Source organism: Galeopterus variegatus, unplaced genomic scaffold (genome assembly GCF_000696425.1).
Source record: "Galeopterus variegatus unplaced genomic scaffold, G_variegatus-3.0.2 Scaffold568, whole genome shotgun sequence".
Lineage (NCBI taxonomy): Eukaryota > Metazoa > Chordata > Mammalia > Dermoptera > Cynocephalidae > Galeopterus > Galeopterus variegatus.
In genome coordinates, this window is record NW_007726679.1 from 258860 (window position 1) to 280162 (window position 21303).

General features: G+C 36.7%; 1 protein-coding gene across 1 annotated transcript in view; it reads right to left on the reverse strand.

Moving 5' to 3' along the window:
* DCDC5 (doublecortin domain containing 5) overlaps positions 1-21303 on the reverse strand; it is a 64686-nt gene that overhangs the window by 8963 nt on the left and 34420 nt on the right. Inside the window, exons 10-16 of the mRNA XM_008570067.1 lie at positions 19768-19953; positions 18117-18320; positions 16656-16848; positions 12500-12652; positions 11677-11778; positions 5913-6049; positions 4485-4664 (exon numbers count right to left, since the gene is read on the reverse strand). Of these exons, the coding sequence (XP_008568289.1) occupies positions 4485-4664; positions 5913-6049; positions 11677-11778; positions 12500-12652; positions 16656-16848; positions 18117-18320; positions 19768-19953 (1155 nt within the window). The remainder of the gene's footprint in view (positions 1-4484; positions 4665-5912; positions 6050-11676; positions 11779-12499; positions 12653-16655; positions 16849-18116; positions 18321-19767; positions 19954-21303) is intronic.

Here is a 21303-nt window from a genome sequence, read left to right on the forward strand (position 1 = left end):
CGATCTGTTGCCGGTCACGAAAAAAAGACAAAAAGGAAAAAAAAATAAAATAAAATAAAAATAAATTTGAAAACAAGGCATTTTCAGTACAATTAGGTTCTAAAATATCTAGTCAGCTTATGATAGTTAAAGAAATTCTTGGGCCGGCCCGGTGGCGCACTGTGCTAGTGCGCCGCTTGGGAAGCGCGGAGGCGCTCCCGCCGAGGGTTCGGATCCCACATACAGACCGGTTCCCGCTCACTGGCTGAGTGAGGCGCGGGGGCAACGCCGAGGGTTGCGATCCGTTGCCGGACACGGAAAAAGACAAAAAAAAAAAAAAAAATGAAATTCTTAATTCTCAGTTTCCCAAATGAATGTAAATTTACTCAAGTATCTTCTTTAAAGTAGGTAATATAAATTAATGTTTGCAATTTTTGCAATAACAAAAGTTCCTGATAGAAGAACAATGTTCTATGAGTAATTCCTCACCCACAATCTATTTTGTGAGTTTAGTTTTCATAGATCAGGGCACGAGGTACTTGCCTATCCACATCAAAAGGACCTGTTTCTTATTCTTCAGATTCTACTCATGCATTCAGAACCGTTCCTAGGCTGAGAAAGAACATATTGATTTTGATATTCTGTGTAGAATCAACAAAGTCTCACAGGGATGGGAGGAGACAAATGCTTCAGGACCATAGGAGGAGCTCAGGTGATCATAAATCAGAGAAAGATGTCGGTCCTGAAGAAAGAGCCACTAACCCTGGAGGGAGAGCTGCCTCGGTGCATTGATGACTGATGAGCCGACACCAGTTGGAGATGAGAGTAGCTCTAGCAATGCTCAAAGAGTGGGTGGGAAGAATGTGGTTAAATCATCCAGAAGAGCCACAGCAGAGAAAGCGGTGGAGAAAGAGTCTGCAGTGGATGGGTTTCAAATACTATCTGGGGGGCTCATTATAGAAGGTAGAGCGAAGCACTTTGAAATGGTTTCTGTTGCTCATTCTTCCAGTAAAAGTACCAACCATTGAAACTCAGCTTCTTAGTCAGATTCCCCAGCGAAATCTAAATCCTACCCTTCCCGCCGCCTATTTGTTCCACACACAGACCACTCTCCAGAGGTATTCAGGCCTGACAGCGTGAAAGGATACAATTCAACTGATCACAAAGAATCTCACGCAGGCCCCTAAAGACAAATATACAGCATGGAAAAAGGAGAGATTAGAAAGATTTTTTTTTTTTAAGAAAGAAATAATATGCTAAACATTTTCTAGACATTCTCTAAGTATCTTTCTACACATCAAGGCCACATTAATCTCCCCAAAACATTGCTTTCACCATGCCATTTCTTTATTCAGAGACAAGTAAGTAGTGATTCAAGCACTTTAGTCTGGGATAGGGTTATGAACTGAATCGTGTCCTCTCAAAATTAGGGGTGAAGCCCTAACACCTGCTGCAACTGTATTCAAAGACGGGGCCTTCCGGGGGGGAGTAATTATGGTTAGTTGCGGTTGGAACGGTGGGACCCTGATCCAGTACGACTGGTTTCTTTGTAGGGAGAGGAAGAGACAACAGAGCTACTTCTCTCTCTGCGTGCAGGCACAGGAAAAGCTATTGAAGGACACAGTGAGAAGGCGGCCATCAGCAAACTAGAAAGAGAAGCCTCACCACAGCTCTGCTGGCACCTTGATCTTGGACATTCAGCCTCTAGAACTGTAAAAAATATGAATTTCTGTTGCTTAAGCCTCCTGGTCTTGGTATTTTGTTATGGCAGCCTGAGTAGACTAATACATACAGTACATAGGATTTACCACATATTTTTAAACAACCTCTCCAGTCATATCTATTCGTCCCTACTTTTCAGTCCAAGCATCATCTATTTAGTATGCCTTATGAATTCTAGCCCCCATATCTTTGTGTGTGATGCCCCCCATCTTTGTTCATGCTTTTTTCTGCCATAGATGTTGACTGTTACCCATTTTTCAAGTTCCATCAGAGGTCCTTGTCCCTCATCCCAGATAGGCACAGTGCTCCCCTCCTCTGAACTCCTACTGAGTTTCCTGCATGCACTACTAATTTGAACTTTATCACATTCTGTTAGTACTTTTCTAAGAGGAATGTGAGCTTCCTTAGGATATGTTTTTTTTACACAGACAACCTGCATTCATCATTAAAAAATATGGAACACATGGAAAAACACACAGGAAAGAAAAATAAAGGTCTCCCATAATATGTCTGTCCAAAAATAAATACAATAGAATCTTTCCAGTCTTTTTTCTATAGGTGTGCCTGTATGTGTATAGACCATACAGGTGTATAGACAACATACATGCACACCTAACTCCACCTGCTTTATTTTATGCTTCTTTTACTTAGTACATCTCGAACATCTCTACTGTCATTATTCTTTCTAAAAGTTTATTTTAATTGAGCTATAATATTCCATCCTATGAACTATAATTCATTGAAATAATTCTCTATTGATGAGTTTTTAAATTATTTCTAATCTAGCTCCATTATAAATAGCACTGTGATAAATATTCTTAACAAACAATCTTTGCATAACTGAATGAAAATATCCTTGGGATAAAGTTCCAGAAGTGGATTTTCCTATGATATGTGTAGCCAAATTGTTCTCCCAAAGAGCTGTACTTCCATCAACAGGATAGTGTCCATTTCTCTACATGCCCAAATAAACCTTGTGTATATTTTCCAAAGTTTTCACAATTTGAAATATTAATTTAAAGAGATCATAGAAAACGTTTTACTTTATTCCTCCTACTGCTACCACCACTTTTGATGTCACCCCATCTATTACACAGCACTATTAAGTTTACAAAAATCTTTTCACAGACATAAATTACAATAATACTTCACAGTATCTAATCAATTACAATAATACTTCACAGTATCTAGCACAGTGCCTTTCATATGTAAAGTCCACAAAAAATTATATGATCATGGACTAATAGTTACAGAGTGCCTGTTATATGCTACAGTGTGAGTCACATAAATGAAAAAGTCATCCCCAAACTAAGTATTTTAAATATATGCGATCTCTGTAAAAGTTATTGCCAATTTTTGCTATCCTAAATATGGTAGGCTGTCTTTTCCCCATTGTCCCTACTCTACCCTTTATCTATTTTTAAATCATTGCATATTCTCACTAATTTATTGGTTCTAGTTGCAATGGTTAAGTGTATTTTAAGACTTAGCATCTACAGCATGAACTCTGTAATTTTTTAAGAAACCAACAAGGAAGAAACATTTCAGCATTGTTCAGCCTTTTCTAGAAAGTTCTCTTCTGAAAATTTTTCATTCTCTTTTTTAAAAAATCACTTTCATTTTTATCCCTGGGTACGTGAAGTTCCTTGATGTGTATTCCTAGTTTTGAGTATACATTTTCTGAATTTTTATCTCTTATTTCTCAAGTACAGCAAATTGGTTTTCAACTTCTGAGATCCGGTTGCTTTCACCCTTTTGTTCAAAGTCCCTATCAAAGAGGAGTGGTCTCCCTTATACCTTCAACTAGACCAGTCTTCAGGGGCAGAGCTCATCCGAGGTGCCCTTCATCAGCCACCATGAGCTTCTCTAGGCCAGTCTACCTCACCGTCTTGCATTTCCAATCCCCCTTTCCAACCTCTCATCTTTATGTGACTTTCTCTTGTCCCAGAAAAATTTATAAAAGCGTTTCACAAAATAAAGAAGACAAACTAATATTTAAGATATCATTGCAACAGATAAGACTTTTTAAAAAGACTGCCAAAGTCCATTTATTATGTGGCTAAGGTTTTCATTTAAAGATTAGGACAAAATGTCAAATTTTAGAATTATATTCCTGATATTACAAACAATAAATGAACTGCGACTCATCTTTTCCTTAGTCAATGTGTTAATTTTAGAAAGTGGAAATTCTGCCATTTCTAGAACTCTGGGTAGTAGGAAGGTGGTAGGCTTTCTCTAATGAGTACTGTTGTTTTTCTTACATAGAACATCTCTAGTGAACAATTCGTGATAGGGGAAATCACTTTTTTGTGAACTGAATTTAAAATGGATGAGGAAAATTATTTTAAATTATTTTAAAGTTTAGATTTTACTCTTTGGCTAGAGTGGGTTTAATTGGCATTGCTCTTTGCTAGCTGCATCATATTCAGATTCATACATGTGTCAGACAGTATTGGACTTCACATTTTCATACATACAGCTCAATTATTTTAAAGTTTAGATTTTACTCTTTGGCTAGAGTGGGTTTAATTGGCATTGCTCTTTGATAGCTGCATCATATTCAGATTCATACATGTGTCAGACAGTATTGGACTTCACATTTTCATACATACAGCTCGTTTAATTATCAGATAAACCTCACAAGAAAAGTGTTGTTCCCATTTAACAGATGAGAAAATCAGAGTCAGAGAAGTAAAGTAATTTACCTGACCTTACAACCTAGAAATGTGAGAGCTGGAATTTGAACCCAGGCCAATGAAACACTCCTTTCCCACTAGATTTACCTCTGAAATAGTTTTGCCCCAGGCATAAGTGCCATCTTCAGGTTTGCCTCCATTTAGGTAAATCCATACCCGTTTTGTATTGGGTTGCTTATACAGGCTGCTCTGCTGGACTGCTATATGTTTAGTTGCAACTGGAGAATTTCTTTTGGATTGCAGTTCTTGAACTTCAGAAAGGTGTGCCTGTCAAGAAAAGCCCAGAGAATGCCATGCTTAGAGAACTGTCTATTTAGTGTCTATAAAGAATGTGATGAAAGCCAGAAATATCTTGTAATAATAAATTATGCTGAAAATTTTTTAGGAAGTAGCTATTAAGTGCATTAGCCTCTTCTGTCACTGACTCTTCAGTAAATTCCTTGTGCTTCAATGAAACACTAAAGACAATAACAATCATTAGAGTAATAATGATAAGGTACTCATTTTGGCAAAGCACTTAACTTTCATTTATTTAAGGGAGAAATGAAGAAAGATGTGTTTCTAGACTTTTGTATGGTGTTTCTCCCGCTGAAATATTTCTCTGCTTCTAACAGATGAGTTTTTCATTATAATCACATCATTTCCTTTAATCAAGAAACCTTTAAGAGAGTATACATGAGTGTTGTTTAAGTCCCTAATTGCTGTCTTTTAAAATACAGCAGCCACCCTTATACTTTGCCAGATCCCTGCCAGACAGCTTTTTAATCCTACTTCAAGCATATTCTAGCTCAGTGCTTTGCATTCATTCCCTGGTCAGTGATTTATCCTTCTTAGCTTGGCAAAAAAATCATATTTCTGGCTATGTCAATTTCTTTTTTCTAGTAAACTTCACTTGGGCACATGGCTGAGATTTTGACTGAACGCATTTCATGAATTTGAGAAACCCTATTAAATAGGAACATATCATTTTGATGAAAAACTTCACAAAGCAAAAAGTTTTCCCCAATCTCTATCCCCAGTCCTCTCTCAACAGCTGACCTTTATCTTTTCCACTTTTTTATGTCTGGCAATCCTGACTGATTAACCAACTGGACTGAAACCACTTTTTGAATTCCTCACTTCTGAATGTCCCCATTGCAATTAGTATTTTGCTCCTTGCTCTTTTTACATATTGAGACATACCCTTAGGAGTGATGAGCAATGAAGCCATACGGCTCAACTTGACTACACTTACTATAATTACCTTTGTACATATCCACTGGGCCTTTTTCTCTTCTTTGCTAAGGTCATAATTTCTGGTCTTCATTCAAACAAAACAGACTTTCATATGAGCTGGCTGTCTTTTAGATAGCTACTCTCCAAATGCCAATTCAATGCTTGGCATATGCTTATGTGGTCATAACTGATCAGATGCTTAGACTATATTAATAGCATAATTTTAAAATTCAATATTGTACTTTTAAATGCTTATAAAAGAGGCAGAGTCTTTAATGTCTGGAGTCCTTAATAACGTACCTCTGTATGTCTTATAAGTTCCATGAGTTTAATTTCCTCTTGAGTCTGCTCAGTCCAGCCTCCCTCAACCACCACCGGCTGCACAGGGCTTTTGGTGGCAACCATGGTGGCTGGCTGACATGCTGCTACTCGCCGCCCTGGGGAAACAAGTTGCTGGAAATTTTGTTTCTGATGATAGACTTACTGATTTCAAATAAATTGGTTTGGTTTTTCTATGCATAAATCATTCCACACAGGAGTATAGGATAAAATACTAAATATATCATAAAAGCAAAGATGCCTAAGGTAATAATATCTAACAATACCTCTTCATATGGGAGCTTGAGGCTTGAAATAGCCAGGATATGCATATTTACTCTACAGATGGAAAAGAAAGATAACATGCTGACTTCTACTGGCCCCAGCCTCGCATCCACGATGCGGTTCAGCAGTAATTTAGTCAAATAGAATTCATGCCCTTATATAGTCCCCATCATCTCTTCCAGTCTTGGAACATATGTTTTGTTCTCTTCACTAATAATAAGTCTTCTCCCAACAATTAGCTTAGAATAATGTCATCACAAAAGGTTTTAGTTTGAGAAAACATTTTCATAATAAACTATTATTTATGTAGGTAAGAATAAGATAAATTGAATCCAAGCAAAAATGTATTGAAAAAATTACTTTTTATTTTCTTATTACATCTTTCCATATTTCCTATTTTATTTCACATAAGATCAGGGGATAGAAATGACAATAGCTAACTATGAATGGAAAATGCCTCTTCCCTACTTCTAATGTTTCATTTCAAGTGGATGGAGCCCCACTGATACTGCAAATGATTGAAAATTAGGGGAAAAAGCTGAGGATTCTTGGTCCGTTTTCATCATTTTTTTTCTCTTAGAAGCTAGAGAACATGAGTGCTTTGCTGATCGTTCATGCTATAAGTCCTGGACAGCTCTTGCCATGCTCTTCCCTCATTGTGAGGACCACCCTCGTTCAGTATCACATGTGTGGAAGGATAAGTCCACCCAATTTGGGGTTTTGATTAGTATATCCATTTAGCTCTCACACTAAATTAAATGTTCCAGCATTACCTTTGTATATAACTAAGGTAATACTTGGGCCTGATCTGCTCTTTCTGAGTTTTATTTTTCAGTTTTAAGACCACAAATGGGAAAATAAGCTGCCTTCTCAAGAACCCCAATGTCAATATTTATTTTGTATTTGTTATGTGCTAACCCTGTAGTAAATACATTTTAAATTTGATATAAAAAAACCCTGTAGTAAATACTTGACGTTTGTAACTAAATTATAAAAACCCTACAAAGTAATTGCTACCATTATGATTAATATTAGCAATGATTGTGTTTACAAATGAAATGTAAAATCAGGTTAGCACAGTGTTTTGTACATAGTATATGCTCAATAAACACTTGGTACATTTACCAACAGCTACAATAATATGAAGCAATTGATTTACATATATATATATATCTCCTCTTTTATCCAATCATCAAGAAGCTTACAATCTTATTATAAGTGCAGTTAACTGAGTAAAGGATATGTATTTGCACTATAATTTTCATGAAGTGAAATAATGTCATCACAAAAGGTTTTAGTTTGAGAAAACATTTTCATAATAAACTATTATTTATGTAGGTAAGAATAAGATAAATTGAATCCAAGCAAAAATGTATTGAAAAAATTACTTTTTATTTTCTTATTACATCTTTCCATATTTCCTATTTTATTTCACATAAGATCAGGGGATAGAAATGACAATAGCTAACTATGAATGGAAAATGCCTCTTCCCTACTTCTAATGTTTCATTTCAAGTGGATGGAGCCCCACTGATACTGCAAATGATTGAAAATTAGGGGAAAAAGCTGAGGATTCTTGGTCCGTTTTCATCATTTTTTTTCTCTTAGAAGCTAGAGAACATGAGTGCTTTGCTGATCGTTCATGCTATAAGTCCTGGACAGCTCTTGCCATGCTCTTCCCTCATTGTGAGGACCACCCTCGTTCAGTATCACATGTGTGGAAGGATAAGTCCACCCAATTTGGGGTTTTGATTAGTATATCCATTTAGCTCTCACACTAAATTAAATGTTCCAGCATTACCTTTGTATATAACTAAGGTAATACTTGGGCCTGATCTGCTCTTTCTGAGTTTTATTTTTCAGTTTTAAGACCACAAATGGGAAAATGAGCTGCCTTCTCAAGAACCCCAATGTCAATATTTATTTTGTATTTGTTATGTGCTAACCATGTAGTAAATATTTGACGTTTGTAACTAAATTATAAAAACCCTACAAAGTAATTGCTACCATTATGATTAATATTAGCAATGATTGTGTTTACAAATGAAATGTAAAATCAGGTTAGCACAGTGTTTTGTACATAGTATATGCTCAATAAACACTTGGTACATTTACCAACAGCTACAATAATATGAAGCAATTGATTTACATATATTTATATCTCCTCTTTTATCCAATCATCAAGAAGCTTACAATCTTATTATAAGTGCAGTTAACTGAGTTAAGACTTGTTATTTATCCTCATAATCTCAAAAGCTAGAAAAAGGCCTTCCTCAGAGTAAATATTTTCTAAGCATGTGTTGAATTTATATTTCATAGCAGAAAACATACCAGTTTGTCAGAGACAAGATGTATCCTAGCACTAAATTTTAAGAGAAACTACTTCAATGGATCCCTCCATAGTGGACATTCATGAACCAAATACAGACTGTTTTCAACAGTAATAATGAAGATGATGCCAAATACACTTTAAATGCATTTCTAATACCCAATTGTAAAGAAAGCCGAAGTCCTGACATAAAATCAAAGTAAAGGCAGCTCCACCAGGTGCTATTTTCAGTATGTTGTTTTCCACTGATTTAACTTGATACAGGAATATAGCTTACAAAACTGGAGTGAATGGCTAAATTCTACTCAGTTTTTAATCGTACATAGTATATGCTCAATAAACACTTGGTACATTTACCAACAGCTACAATAATATGAAGCAATTGATTTACATATATTTATATCTCCTCTTTTATCCAATCATCAAGAAGCTCACAATCTTATTATAAGTGCAGTTAACTGAGCTAAGACTTGTTATTTATCCTCATAATCTCAAAAGCTAGAAAAAGGCCTTCCTCAGAGTAAATATTTTCTAAGCATGTGTTGAATTTATATTTCATAGCAGAAAACATACCAGTTTGTCAGAGACAAGATGTATCCTAGCACTAAATTTTAAGAGAAACTACTTCAATGGATCCCTCCATAGTGGACATTCATGAACCAAATACAGACTGTTTTCAACAGTAATAATGAAGATGATGCCAAATACACTTTAAATGCATTTCTAATACCCAATTGTAAAGAAAGCCGAAGTCCTGACATAAAATCAAAGTAAAGGTAGCTCCACCAGGTGCTATTTTCAGTATGTTGTTTTCCACTGATTTAACTTGATACAGGAATATAGCTTACAAAACTGGAGTGAATGGCTAAATTCTACTCAGTTTTTAATCCAACCATTCTACAACTATTTAGAGAACAAATTAGAAGGGTATAGAATTTATAATCTAATATAGGAGAGACAGTCACATGAACAAATAATTATAATAATGTGATGAGGACTATCAGAGGGGAAGTTCAGGGTGTGATAAACCACATTATCCCAGACTTGGAATGTTGAGAAAGGCTTCTGGAGATAAGTAACAAGCAAGCTTAAAAATACACAGAATGAGTAGGAGCAAGCTAAAAAGACAGGAGAGGGAAAACTTTGAAGCACAGCGAACTGAATTGTGCCAAAAGCTCAGTTAAGAAAGTACGTGGTATGTCTGGGGGACTAAAAGAAAGTTCAAATGGATGAAGTGTAGTGGTTATGCATTTCTAATACCCAATTGTAAAGAAAGCCGAAGTCCTGACATAAAATCAAAGTAAAGGTAGCTCCACCAGGTGCTATTTTCAGTATGTTGTTTTCCACTGATTTAACTTGATACAGGAATATAGCTTACAAAACTCACTGGAGTGAACGGCTAAATTCTACTCAGTTTTTAATTCAACCATTCTACAACTATTTAGAGAACAAATTAGAAGGGTATAGAATTTATAATCTAATATAGGAGAGACAGTCACATGAACAAATAATTATAATAATGTGATGAGGACTATCAGAGGGGAAGTTCAGGGTGTGATAAACCACATTATCCCAGACTTGGAATGTTGAGAAAGGCTTCTGGAGATAAGTAACAAGCAAGCTTAAAAATACACAGAATGAGTAGGAGCAAGCTAAAAGGACAGGAGAGGGAAAACTTTGAAGCACAGCGAACTGAATTGTGCCAAAAGCTCAGTTAAGAAAGCACATGGTATGTCTGGGGGACTAAAAGAAAGTTCAAATGGATGAAGTGTAGTGGTTAAGGAGAAAGAGAAACATACAGAGAATGAGGTGATAAAGGGCCATATTAAGTAGTTTCAACACTGTCCTAAAGATAATAGGGAGCATTGAAAGGTTTTATACCCAGAGCACCATAATACCCTTGCATTTTTGCATGATCACCTCAACTCCAGAATGTCACCATTATTCATAGAACAGAAATTACTGTCAAGACTAGAAGCAGGGGGACCAGTTAGAAAACTGCTCCAGTAATCCAAGGAATAGATGATGGTAGCTTAAATTTGGAGAATGACAGTGGAGACTAAGAGGATTAGAATTCATTTGAGATAACAGATTGAAAGTAATGCAACTTACTGAATACTTGCTTGGGGAGGGTGAGAGAGAGGCAGATGACAGGAATGACAGGTTTCTGAGATGTAACGCCTGGGCAGATGCTGGTAGAAACCACTACTAAAGGAAACAAGAGGCACTGATGCAGGAATGATAGGGTAGCTTTAGTTTTGGACATATCTGTGGGACATTCAAGTGAAAATGTCTAGAGGTAGGAGTAGTAGGGGTTAGTAGTAACAGATGCTTTTCACTTGCACCCAACCATTCTTTTGGTAAGAACAGGGTAACAGCCATTTCAGACCAGAGTTCTGTATAGTGGGACAGCTAGGACTAGTTGTGCTGTTTATAGAAGCAAGATCCATATGCTTTTGATGCAAGACAGCGCACACACTCAGGAGCTGAAATTCTGCTATGGCAATTACAGAGCTTGAAATGCATTCCTTCCTACACTAAAGTCCATGGTACATTATTTCTCCCCAAAGAACTATCTGTATCTCAAGTTCTGGGAATAGCATAAGGTTAGGAATTTAAGATTCTGTGACAAAGAGAGCGGAAAAAGAGGACAAAAATGCCAATTGATCACTTTGACCATGAATAGCATATCTAATGCTGCATTAAAAGGAGGAATCCTTTTGAGATATTGACATTGAACTTTGAAGATTCTCACTCAGATTATATTTTTTTAAAAAAAATCTTTCCCAGCAATACCTACGGAATGACAGCAAGTTTTGTTAAAAGACTAATTCCAAAGCCTATAAAACATCATTTCAGGAATTATCTGACCCAGACACTTCCTAATTTTTTAATGCATATATAAATCATGTGGCATTCATTTTCATTTAAAATTTTCAAATATAAAATTAGCACTAAAAAGATGATACGTTATCAGGTTTTAGATCTTGCTCAAGTGGATTTACGTAACACAATATTTATGTAGTATTCATTGGTTAAACACCTGGTATTTAACAGTAGAAAACAGCTATCAGCAAATTGAGGTTACATTTTGAATTAAACAAGGTTATGCTTGGTTTAGTTCACACTCACCTTTTAACTGTCTCATTTTGTGTTTCATGGTATCTAGATCAGCCAAAATTTTGTCCTTTTTTAGCCAGTTCTGTTTCTCTAATTTTTCTGCTTTCTGCAAAGCTATAATAAAAATACATGATATTTTATCTTGCATTCTTTTATCAACAGTAATTTATCATGCACACCAATAACTTATAAAGAACTTTCTGCTCCAAGAAATAGATTCAATTAGAAACAAGTAATTAAAAGGTAAGGGTCATTAAAAGAAACCTCATTTGAAAGATGACGAGGCTGAAGGCATTTCTTTATGAAATGGAGGGAGAAAAAAAGAGAAGAACAGTGCTATTTTATTATATAGATTTACCATATGCAATAGCCATATTTCATTTTCCACTTCCACAAACTATTTGGAGGTGATGAAAGCCTGGCTTGGAATCATTCATTTTTTAAACATCCACCTACTGCCTAAAGGGTGCAATTCTTAAAAATGAAAATGTGCAGACAGGTCGTCCTCAGTGTGAATTAAACTCATTTGTTATTTTCTAATGTATACCATTATTCTCAGTCTTATAGACCAAGGACCTCTTTGTCAATTAAATTAGACATTTTTCTATGCAGACTACTCCATCCCCCAGTAAGAAAAAACAGGCAATTGTGCAAATATGGAAGCATGGCTGTCCTTGTGCACATATTAATTGATGAACTTGCTGTTCTTTGCATAAATGTGATGTTATTATGTTGACATTATACACATTTAATTCATTTGCTTATGATGACATAAAATTCATTTCTGTCTCCCTTCATATTCTTGCTTGAAAGAAAGTGAAAACAAAAAACTTACCATTTGGAGATAGAAATGGTTCACCACAAGATACCCATACAGCAGTAGGTTTTCTGAGGATGGGGGTGAGTAAAGAGTTTTCTATGCCATCCAAACTATCAGATGTCCCAGACTTTGGAACTAATTTGTTTTTCACTTTCATTCTCAGGTTTTCTGGGAAACAAATGACATATTTACCATTGATCAATGAATAATATACAGATTTGCATTCCAAATTCAATTGTTTATTCAAAATATTTCACCTTTTATTAATAACTTAGTTTAAGTATGTGATATCAACACCAGTGGCCAATACATAAATTTGGTCAAAAACTTCATATGCAACCAAAGAGTTTAAACTACCGTGATTGCAAATATATGTTTTAATTCCTTCCTTACACATCACCTAGTTCTGAAAAAAATTGAAGTGCGTAACCAAAATGCCTACTCTCAAATAGGAAGAACAAAGAGATAAGAAAACAAAGTAAAGGGGAAAAGGAGTATAGGAATAGACTAAATCTGGGAAAAAGGTGCCTCAGTGTCCTCATATTTTAAATGGATAATAATATCTATCTCATTCTGCTGTTGGAAAGATTAAAAGAAAAAAGTGAAGTGATTAAAAGAAATAGTGTTTGGCCTATTTGCTTTGGCAAGCATCCAATAAATGCTAGATATTATGTTTATTATTAAATGGAAATAAATACCACTCTCTTTTTATTTGCTAGAAATAAAGCACAATTTGGGCTCTGAGCATCCTAGTAGCCAAAACATAGAGAGAAACACAATTTCCAGACTCATATGTCCCACAGCTAGAAGTAGATTCCTCAAAAGATGAACTTTTCCTTTTCCTGAGATCTGAGAGAAATTCATTTAAGTGTCCTCATGAAGAGATTATTCGTGATATAGCTAATAGTATCCTGTAATAGAAATTAACTTATAAGGAGAACTTACTACGTGCTGGGCATCTTACTAAGACCTTTACGTACACTGTTTCATGTGATTCTCAAAACAACATTCTGAGGTATGTCCTATTACCATTCTTCTTTTACAGATAAGGTGGCTGAACTTTAGTGACACAGTTGGGTGGCAGCAGAGCCAGGATTAGAATCCAGGCCAAGACCATCTCTCTCCAGAGCCTGTGCTCTTAACCACTGGCTGCATAGTAAGCAGTATGCTGAATTCTGACTGACAGCTGCTTCTTTAAAGTTCCTCAATACAAATTTATCGCATACACTAAACCACAATTCCATAAAAGGGGCATCCCGCTAATGGCCCTGCATGATTCAAGTATAACTTTTGGAATACAGGGGGGAAGCGATGGTATCAAAAGAATATCCTTTGATAGTCCTGCATGAATAACATTACTTCCAGCCAAGTTTTAAATAAGAATTTGAAAGGAGAGTGTTTGAAATTATAATCTTACAGAACCCAGAGATCAGACATTCTATATGCCAGATAGAGGCAGAACGATATGCTTTAGTGATCAGCTAGGCATTAAATGTTCACATAATTATTTATTTATTTATTTTTGTCTTTTATTCGTGTCCGGCAACGGACCGCAACCCTCAGTGTCGCGCCCGTACCGGACCGGGACCGGCAACGGGATTGCAACCCTCGGTGCTGCGCCCGTCCCTCGCTCAGCCAGTGAGCGGGAACCAGTCTGTATGTGGGATCTGAACCCTCGGCGGGAGTGCCGCCGCGCTCCCAAGTGGCGCACTGTAGCAGTGCGCCACCGGGCTGGCCCCCACATAATTATTTTTTAAAACTCATTAGAAAACAAAACAAATAATGCCCCATACACAATAATGATAATTAATATTCATTGAATGTTTGGTAAACATCAACCAGGAACTATTCTAAATTATACATTCTTGTGAATATATATTCATATATATATGAGGATCGAATGAATATATTCAATATAGATATTAAATATATATATTCAAGTGAATGTATATTTTCCTGTGGTTTGAATGCATGCCCTCCAAAATTCAAGCATTGAAACTTAATGACCAATCTAATGGCATTAAGACATGGGGCCTTTAAGAGGTGATCAGGACATGAGGGTCCTTCCCCTTGTGAATGGGACTAAGGCCTTTATAAAAGAGGCTTTACACAGTGTTTGGCTCTCTTGTCCTTCCACCTTCCCCCATGTGAGGACACAATGTTCTTCCCCTCTGGAGGATGCAGCCCTCACCAGACAAATGAACCTGCCAGCACCTTGATCTTGGACTTCCCGGCCTCCAGAACTGTGAGAAACAAATTTCTGTTCTTTATAAATTACCCAGTCTGGAGTATTCTGTTATAGCAGCACAAAACAGGCTAAGACAATATTCAATTGAATATATACATATCTATGTGTGTGTGTAGGTATATACACACACACACAGTTGGTTCTCCATATCAGCAGGTTTCACATCTGCCAGTTCAACCAATCACAGATCAAAAAAATAATAATAATAACAATACAACAATTACAAAAATATAAAAATAGAGTATAACAACTATTTACATAGCATTTACATTGTATTGGGTATTATAAGTAATGTAGACATGATTAAAATTATATGGGAGGATGTGCATAGGGCACCACTTTATATAAGAGACTTGAGAATCTATGGATTTTGGTATCTATGGGAGGTCTAGAACCAATCCCCCATGGATACCAAGGGACAACTACACACACACACACACACACACACACACACAGTCATACTATATGTGCCACCTAACAATGTTTCCATCAGCAATGGTCAGTGGTCGGAGCAATAGGCTATACCATGTAGCCTAGGTGTGTAGTAGGCTACATCATCTAGGTTTGTGTAAATACATTCTATGATGTTCACACAATGACAAAATTGCCTGATAACACATTTCTCAGAACATATCCCTGTTGTTAAGTAACATATAATTGTGTGTGTGTGTGTGTGTGTATATATATATATATATATATATATTTATATATGTTCGCTTAGTCCTCATAAAAACTCCATGAAGTGACTACTATTATCCTCATTTTATAAATGAGGAAATTGAGGTACAGAATGGTTATACAACTACTCAAGGTTATTCAGCTAGCAAGTGACAAAGCCAGGATTTGAACCCTGGTATTCTGGCTCCAAAACCCAAGTCCTTAACCTCTAAACCATTCTTCTCAATACAATAATAGCGGAAAACCTCACACTAGGAAAATCGCACTGAATCACAACAAGCAAGATTTGCTTTCATTTACCAAATTCTTGTTTGGGACACAGTCCCTGCCTTCAAGTTGTAAATAGTCTAATGAGAAACCATAAAAATGTAAGCAGATAATTATAGTGGTATGGTTTGAATGTGTCCCCCAAAAGTTCATGTGTCGGGAACTTAACTGCCAGTGTAATAATATTAAGAGGTGACGGGGTCATGAGAGTGGAGCCCTCATGAATGGATTAATGCCATTATTGCAGGAGTGAGTTCTTGAGAGCTGGTGGCTGTAAAAGTGAGCTCTGCTCACTCTCGCAGTCTCTTTCACGCACTAACTTGCCTTTCTGCTTTCCTGCCACGTTATGACTCAGTATGAAAGCCTTTGCCAGAAGCTGCCACTTGGACTTTCCAGCCTCCAGAATTATGAGGCAAATAAACTTCTTTTCTTTATAAATTACCCAGTCTCAAATATTTTGCTATAGCAACAGAAAGTGAACTAAGACAAGGGGTACTGAATGTAGCTTCTGGAAATTTATAGTAGCAGTGGAAATGGGTGGAGCAAAGAAGGAGATTTGAAAGGCAGAAGTAAAGAGAAGACACCTTGTCTTCTTCTATTATAAAGAGATGCCCTGATCTAATCCCAATTTCTTAAGTAGTCTCCATTTGGTTTGGGTTCTGAGTTTGAGAACAAAAGATGCTTATGATTCATAAAGCAACTAAACTATCAAACGTTTTTAATTAATTATATGAAATTTACTGACTGTTTCTGTGCTGAAATCAAAATTCACATTAATTTTTTATTTTTCTTGTTATTTTGTAACAAGAATAACATGAGAATCTCACTGATACTCTTGAAATCATTTACGAAAGTAGCTTCCTGTGATTTTGAAATTCTAGAAGGGGTGACTGAGTTAAAGAATCACATTTAACCTTTTCATGATTAGACATGAATAGAATGAGCTGATTTCTACAGAATATAGCCAACCTTCCATGCTTTTAGTAGTTATCTCTTCTGTTCCAGCAGAAGTTGCATCTTTCTTTTGTTTTGCAGAGTCGTTCTGGATAAAGGATTCATCTACAGCCCATAAAACCAAATCACGCAAGGTAAGGATTGTGGTTCCATCTTTGGTATATAATTTGGAGGCTGCTCTGGCAAGCCCAAGTTGTTTTGTGCATTCTGTAAGAAGCTAGATAACACAGCTGTAAGGAACTGACACGAAATAGTGATAACATTGGGAATAATCATGAAGAGCTTGTCATTTGAGAAATCTGAGGAAATAATTTGAAAACATAGATAGCTGAATAACTACTGATCTTGATCTTTAGTCAGAGACAATTTTTTTATATTAGATTGTCCTACCTAATCTAACATTAGTGCATTCCAGCTGTAAAAATTTCCAGCACCAAAAACCTAACACAGCAGCTGATGTATGTTAATACATCCTAGCATCAGAGTAGTTTCTAAGAAATGTTCTGCCTAGAAACCCACTTTCAATTTTGTTGCTTTATAAGGTACAAAAGTGTTGTAATACTTCATATTGATGAACTGCCTTAAAATAAATGAATAGTTAACTTTCAAACCGAGAACTGATGTGTTTTATTACTTCCATTTTGCAGATGGGAAAACAGTCTAAAAAGTTTAATAATTTTGCCCAAGACCATAAAAGCCAGCTGTGGATCTTGAAGTCACTAGTGACTTCAACTAAATTCCATTTGTTAGTGACTTTAACCAAATTCCATTTGTTAGTGACTTCAAACTAATTCCATTTGTTTCCAACCAAAGAGACAAGTGAATGGATGTGTGTGTATATTTGCAAAGAAGTCTGCTGGATAATTCCATATCATATTTAACATAACTTACAAAATATGTTGTTAAAAATATTGGCCAGAATGTATAGACAAGATAATCATCAAGCAATGAAAAGAAAAAGCTGGGTTTGGGCTTCTGGGTCTCATCCCACCCTCTAATTATGGGGAGCAACCTTCAAGACATAACCCTTCCTAACATAACCCTCGCATCTTCAATCTGAAAAGGAAATGGAACACCCTATCAACAACTAAGCACTCAGATGCACCAGATTATAAATGAGGTGACATCTCTTAGACTATTCAGATGACATACAACTTGAAGCTGGCATGGCAAGACAGAAAAAGGCATTCTGTCTATCATGAGAATGAAGAAAACCTGGTAAGTTTGTTTTCTCCATTCTTTTATATCTTTGCTCTGGAGCCAGTCTAAAAGCCATATTCTGGTTTCTCATTTTTCTCAATCTATGTCCAAAGAAATACAATCAAAAAGAATGTCTTTAAGAAGACAGAGATTGTGATCTTATCAGCTTAAATTGGTGATTCTGGCCAGGGATATTTATCCCTCAATTCCACTTTTTTTGTCAGAAGAGTCACCATCATCATTACCTCTGAGGACACAAGCAGCACTGAAGTGAGAGCCACTTACCATGGGGAATGTTCTGGCCACAATTAACTTCCCATTATGATATCCATCCCCATTTCTGTATGCAATTATTTTCACTGCCTTCTGGTGTGTAGTTACCATACCACTGTGAGGTGCAGCTTGTGTACAGGTCTTGATCCGTAAAGACAGTAGGCGTTCTTTGTAATAACTTAGAGTTTTTTCAGCCTCATAAGACGATAAATCAGCCTGATTTAAAATAATAATAATAATAATTGTACATTTACTCCAAGCTTTTTCTTTTAGTTTTGTTATTTTGATATACTTCGGTCTCTTAATTTAAAAAATGTGTGTGTGTGCATGTGTGGGCATCTAAATTTTGCAGAGCATGCTTCACGTACTATAGATATTGAATGCTGTAATGAGAAGGACATTGGTTCAGAATTCCTCAGTTCTCTTTCCAACTCTGTCACTAGTTACTAGATGAATTTGGGCATCTGGTTTGTGTTTCTGGCCTTTTGTTTTGGGGTTTTTTGTTGTTGTTGTTGTTGTTTGTGTTGTTTTGTTTTGTTGGTTTTCTCCTGTGACAGGAAATGGGGAAGAAGAATGCCAGGGCCAGAGAGAGCCAACGGGCCACTAACATTACAGACCTTCTCTTAATTTTTAACTTTAGAATGACGCCATCCCATGGTGGAAGATGTTGATGAATGGGGAAGGAAATGAGTGCAGCCTTAACTACTTGGTAATGAGGGTGATGAACATCACTCTTCAGCTTTCCCTTTTCATCCCTACCTAGGATGCTTTCCGGAGGGAAAAGCTCTGTCTGAGATATCCTAACATTGGGGACTCTTTCCAATTAGCCCCTCACAACGTCCTTAAAACTATCCCACTATCTCTAAAGCAAAGCCAAGTGCCTTCAGGCCTCCCAGAAGACTGACTTCCTTTCTCCTTCGGAGTTATTATTTCAGTTGATGATTATTGTAATCTGTTGCTACCCTAATGTGACCCCCCACTCAATGTCAGGAAAAGGGGAGAGAGTAGGTGACCTGGGAATGGGATGGACTAGCCCTGAAGGTTACACCAGTTTTGGAAGGTTCCCCACCTTTTAGGAATCTCTTCTTTCTATTCAGATCTATAAGTTCTCTTAGTTCTTTTCACTTCTAAACTTGAAGGGGAGCATTTTTTAAATGGTGCCATTTTAAATTAAGGTCACAGGAAAGTGGCAGAGTATTTTTCTCCATGAGCTCTAACTAGTAGTAGACATGGATGTGTGAATTCAGGCACACAACCCAAATAGTCATTAACAACATGTCAAATTCCCCCTGAAATGTTTCATACAAGCAAAAAAGAGTTTTACCCTGTGGATACTGGCAAAAAAGCTGCTCCACTAAGTAAAGATTAGCAGTTACTTTCTCAACTAAAAGCAACACAGGGAACAGTGAAAGGTGTCAGTAGATGATTAAAGCTCCAGAAGTGCCCAATTAACTTTAAAGGGTGTATCGAACTATTAACAGACAATGTATTTTAAATTACATTGGGGAAAAGGAAATCAATGCAGGTAGAATGGTCAAGTTGCATCTGAGGAAGATGAATTGGATGAGTGGAGATGAACTTGAGTGGAAGGCGGATAATGAATGCATCAAAGTTTCTAAACTGTTACCGCACGTGCATTAGCAGAGCTCAGATCATTACACACCTCGGCCACACTGATGATCTTGAAAGGCCCTCGTGAGAAGGGCTTCTGGGTCTTGGAGCCAGAAGCACAGAGGAATGGAACCCCTGGAAGCAACTGTTTCAGTCCCTTCTCTGCTCTCATGGATTGTCCACAAGCCAAGCACAGCATCATTTTTCTTTTTCCACCAGGTGAGAGATAATAGTATCCCTAAAATAGGAGGCAATGATGCTTTTACAAAGATGCATCTATTATGATAGCATTTCTGTAGAACATTTTACAATATAAATAATGTACTTTTCTTATCTCCAAATGCTAAATTTTAAATCTCAACATAAATGTATTATTTTTCTCCCTAATAACTATATTTTTTAAAAAGTACTTTCAGACTCTGTAATGACAATTCAACACCAATGAACATAACATGTGTCCAGACCATTGTTTCTTGGAGAAATGGTCAGTTCCAAATTTGGGGCAAGATATATACAAGATAAGAAAGAGACATCTCGTGCCCAGAAAGAAAATAAGCCATCCCAGAGTGAAGAAATCATGTCAAAAAGGCACAGGAACGAACATGAAGGTCCACACTGGCCCTAAGTGGGACAATTTGAAAGTAACAAAAAGAATGACAATGGAAATGACTTTGAATATGTTTGAATATGTAAAATCCCATGAGTTCATAATGATGCTAACAATATAAGTAAAAACAAACAAACAATAAAGAACCCAAGCCAATGAAAACAAAACCAAAACTTACTGGAGGCCGTTGGAATGGATACAAACAATAAAGAACCCAAGCCAATGAAAACAAAACCAAAACTTACTGGAGGCCGTTGGAAGCAAATTAGCACCAATTTATAACTCTTAAAATAGGCTGTTAGAAAGTGTGGCAGGTTATATGCAATGATGGACACAATAAAACCGTCCCATCCTTCTGCGCATGCCCTTTTGAAATGTGACTTTTGCTACTCCTCTGGTCAAGCGTAGTTTCTTTCTCCTTTCTCCATTCCTTGAATCTGGGCAAGGCCATGTGACTTTCTTTGACCAATGTATCATTAGTGAATGTGATGCAAGCAGATGTGTAAGAAGTGCTTGCACACTAGATCTTGTTCTCTTTTGGCTACAACTGGAACCCTGAGACCACAATGTGAACAACTTGAGCTAGTCTGCTTGAGAAGCCATGTGGTTGGAGAACCAACACCCCAACTAATAGCTTGCCAACCACCAGACACGGGAAGGAGGCTGTCTTTGACCAACCAGTCCCCATAGAACCACCAAACTACTGAAGAACCACCAAATGACCACAGCCACATTAGTGACCCTGGGCAAGACCAGCAGAACTTCCCAGCTGAGCCCAGTCAAAATTGCTGACCCACAAAGCAAAACATGATTGTTGGTTTAAGCCACTGAGTTTTCAGTTGGTTTGTTACACTGCAATAGATAAGTGAAAGGGATAGAAAGAATTAAGCATTTTTCCTACTTTCCCCTACAAATCATACCTTTGGGTAGTCAAATAACTACTTGATGAGGTACATTTCTTCTTATATTAAAAGTTTGGCT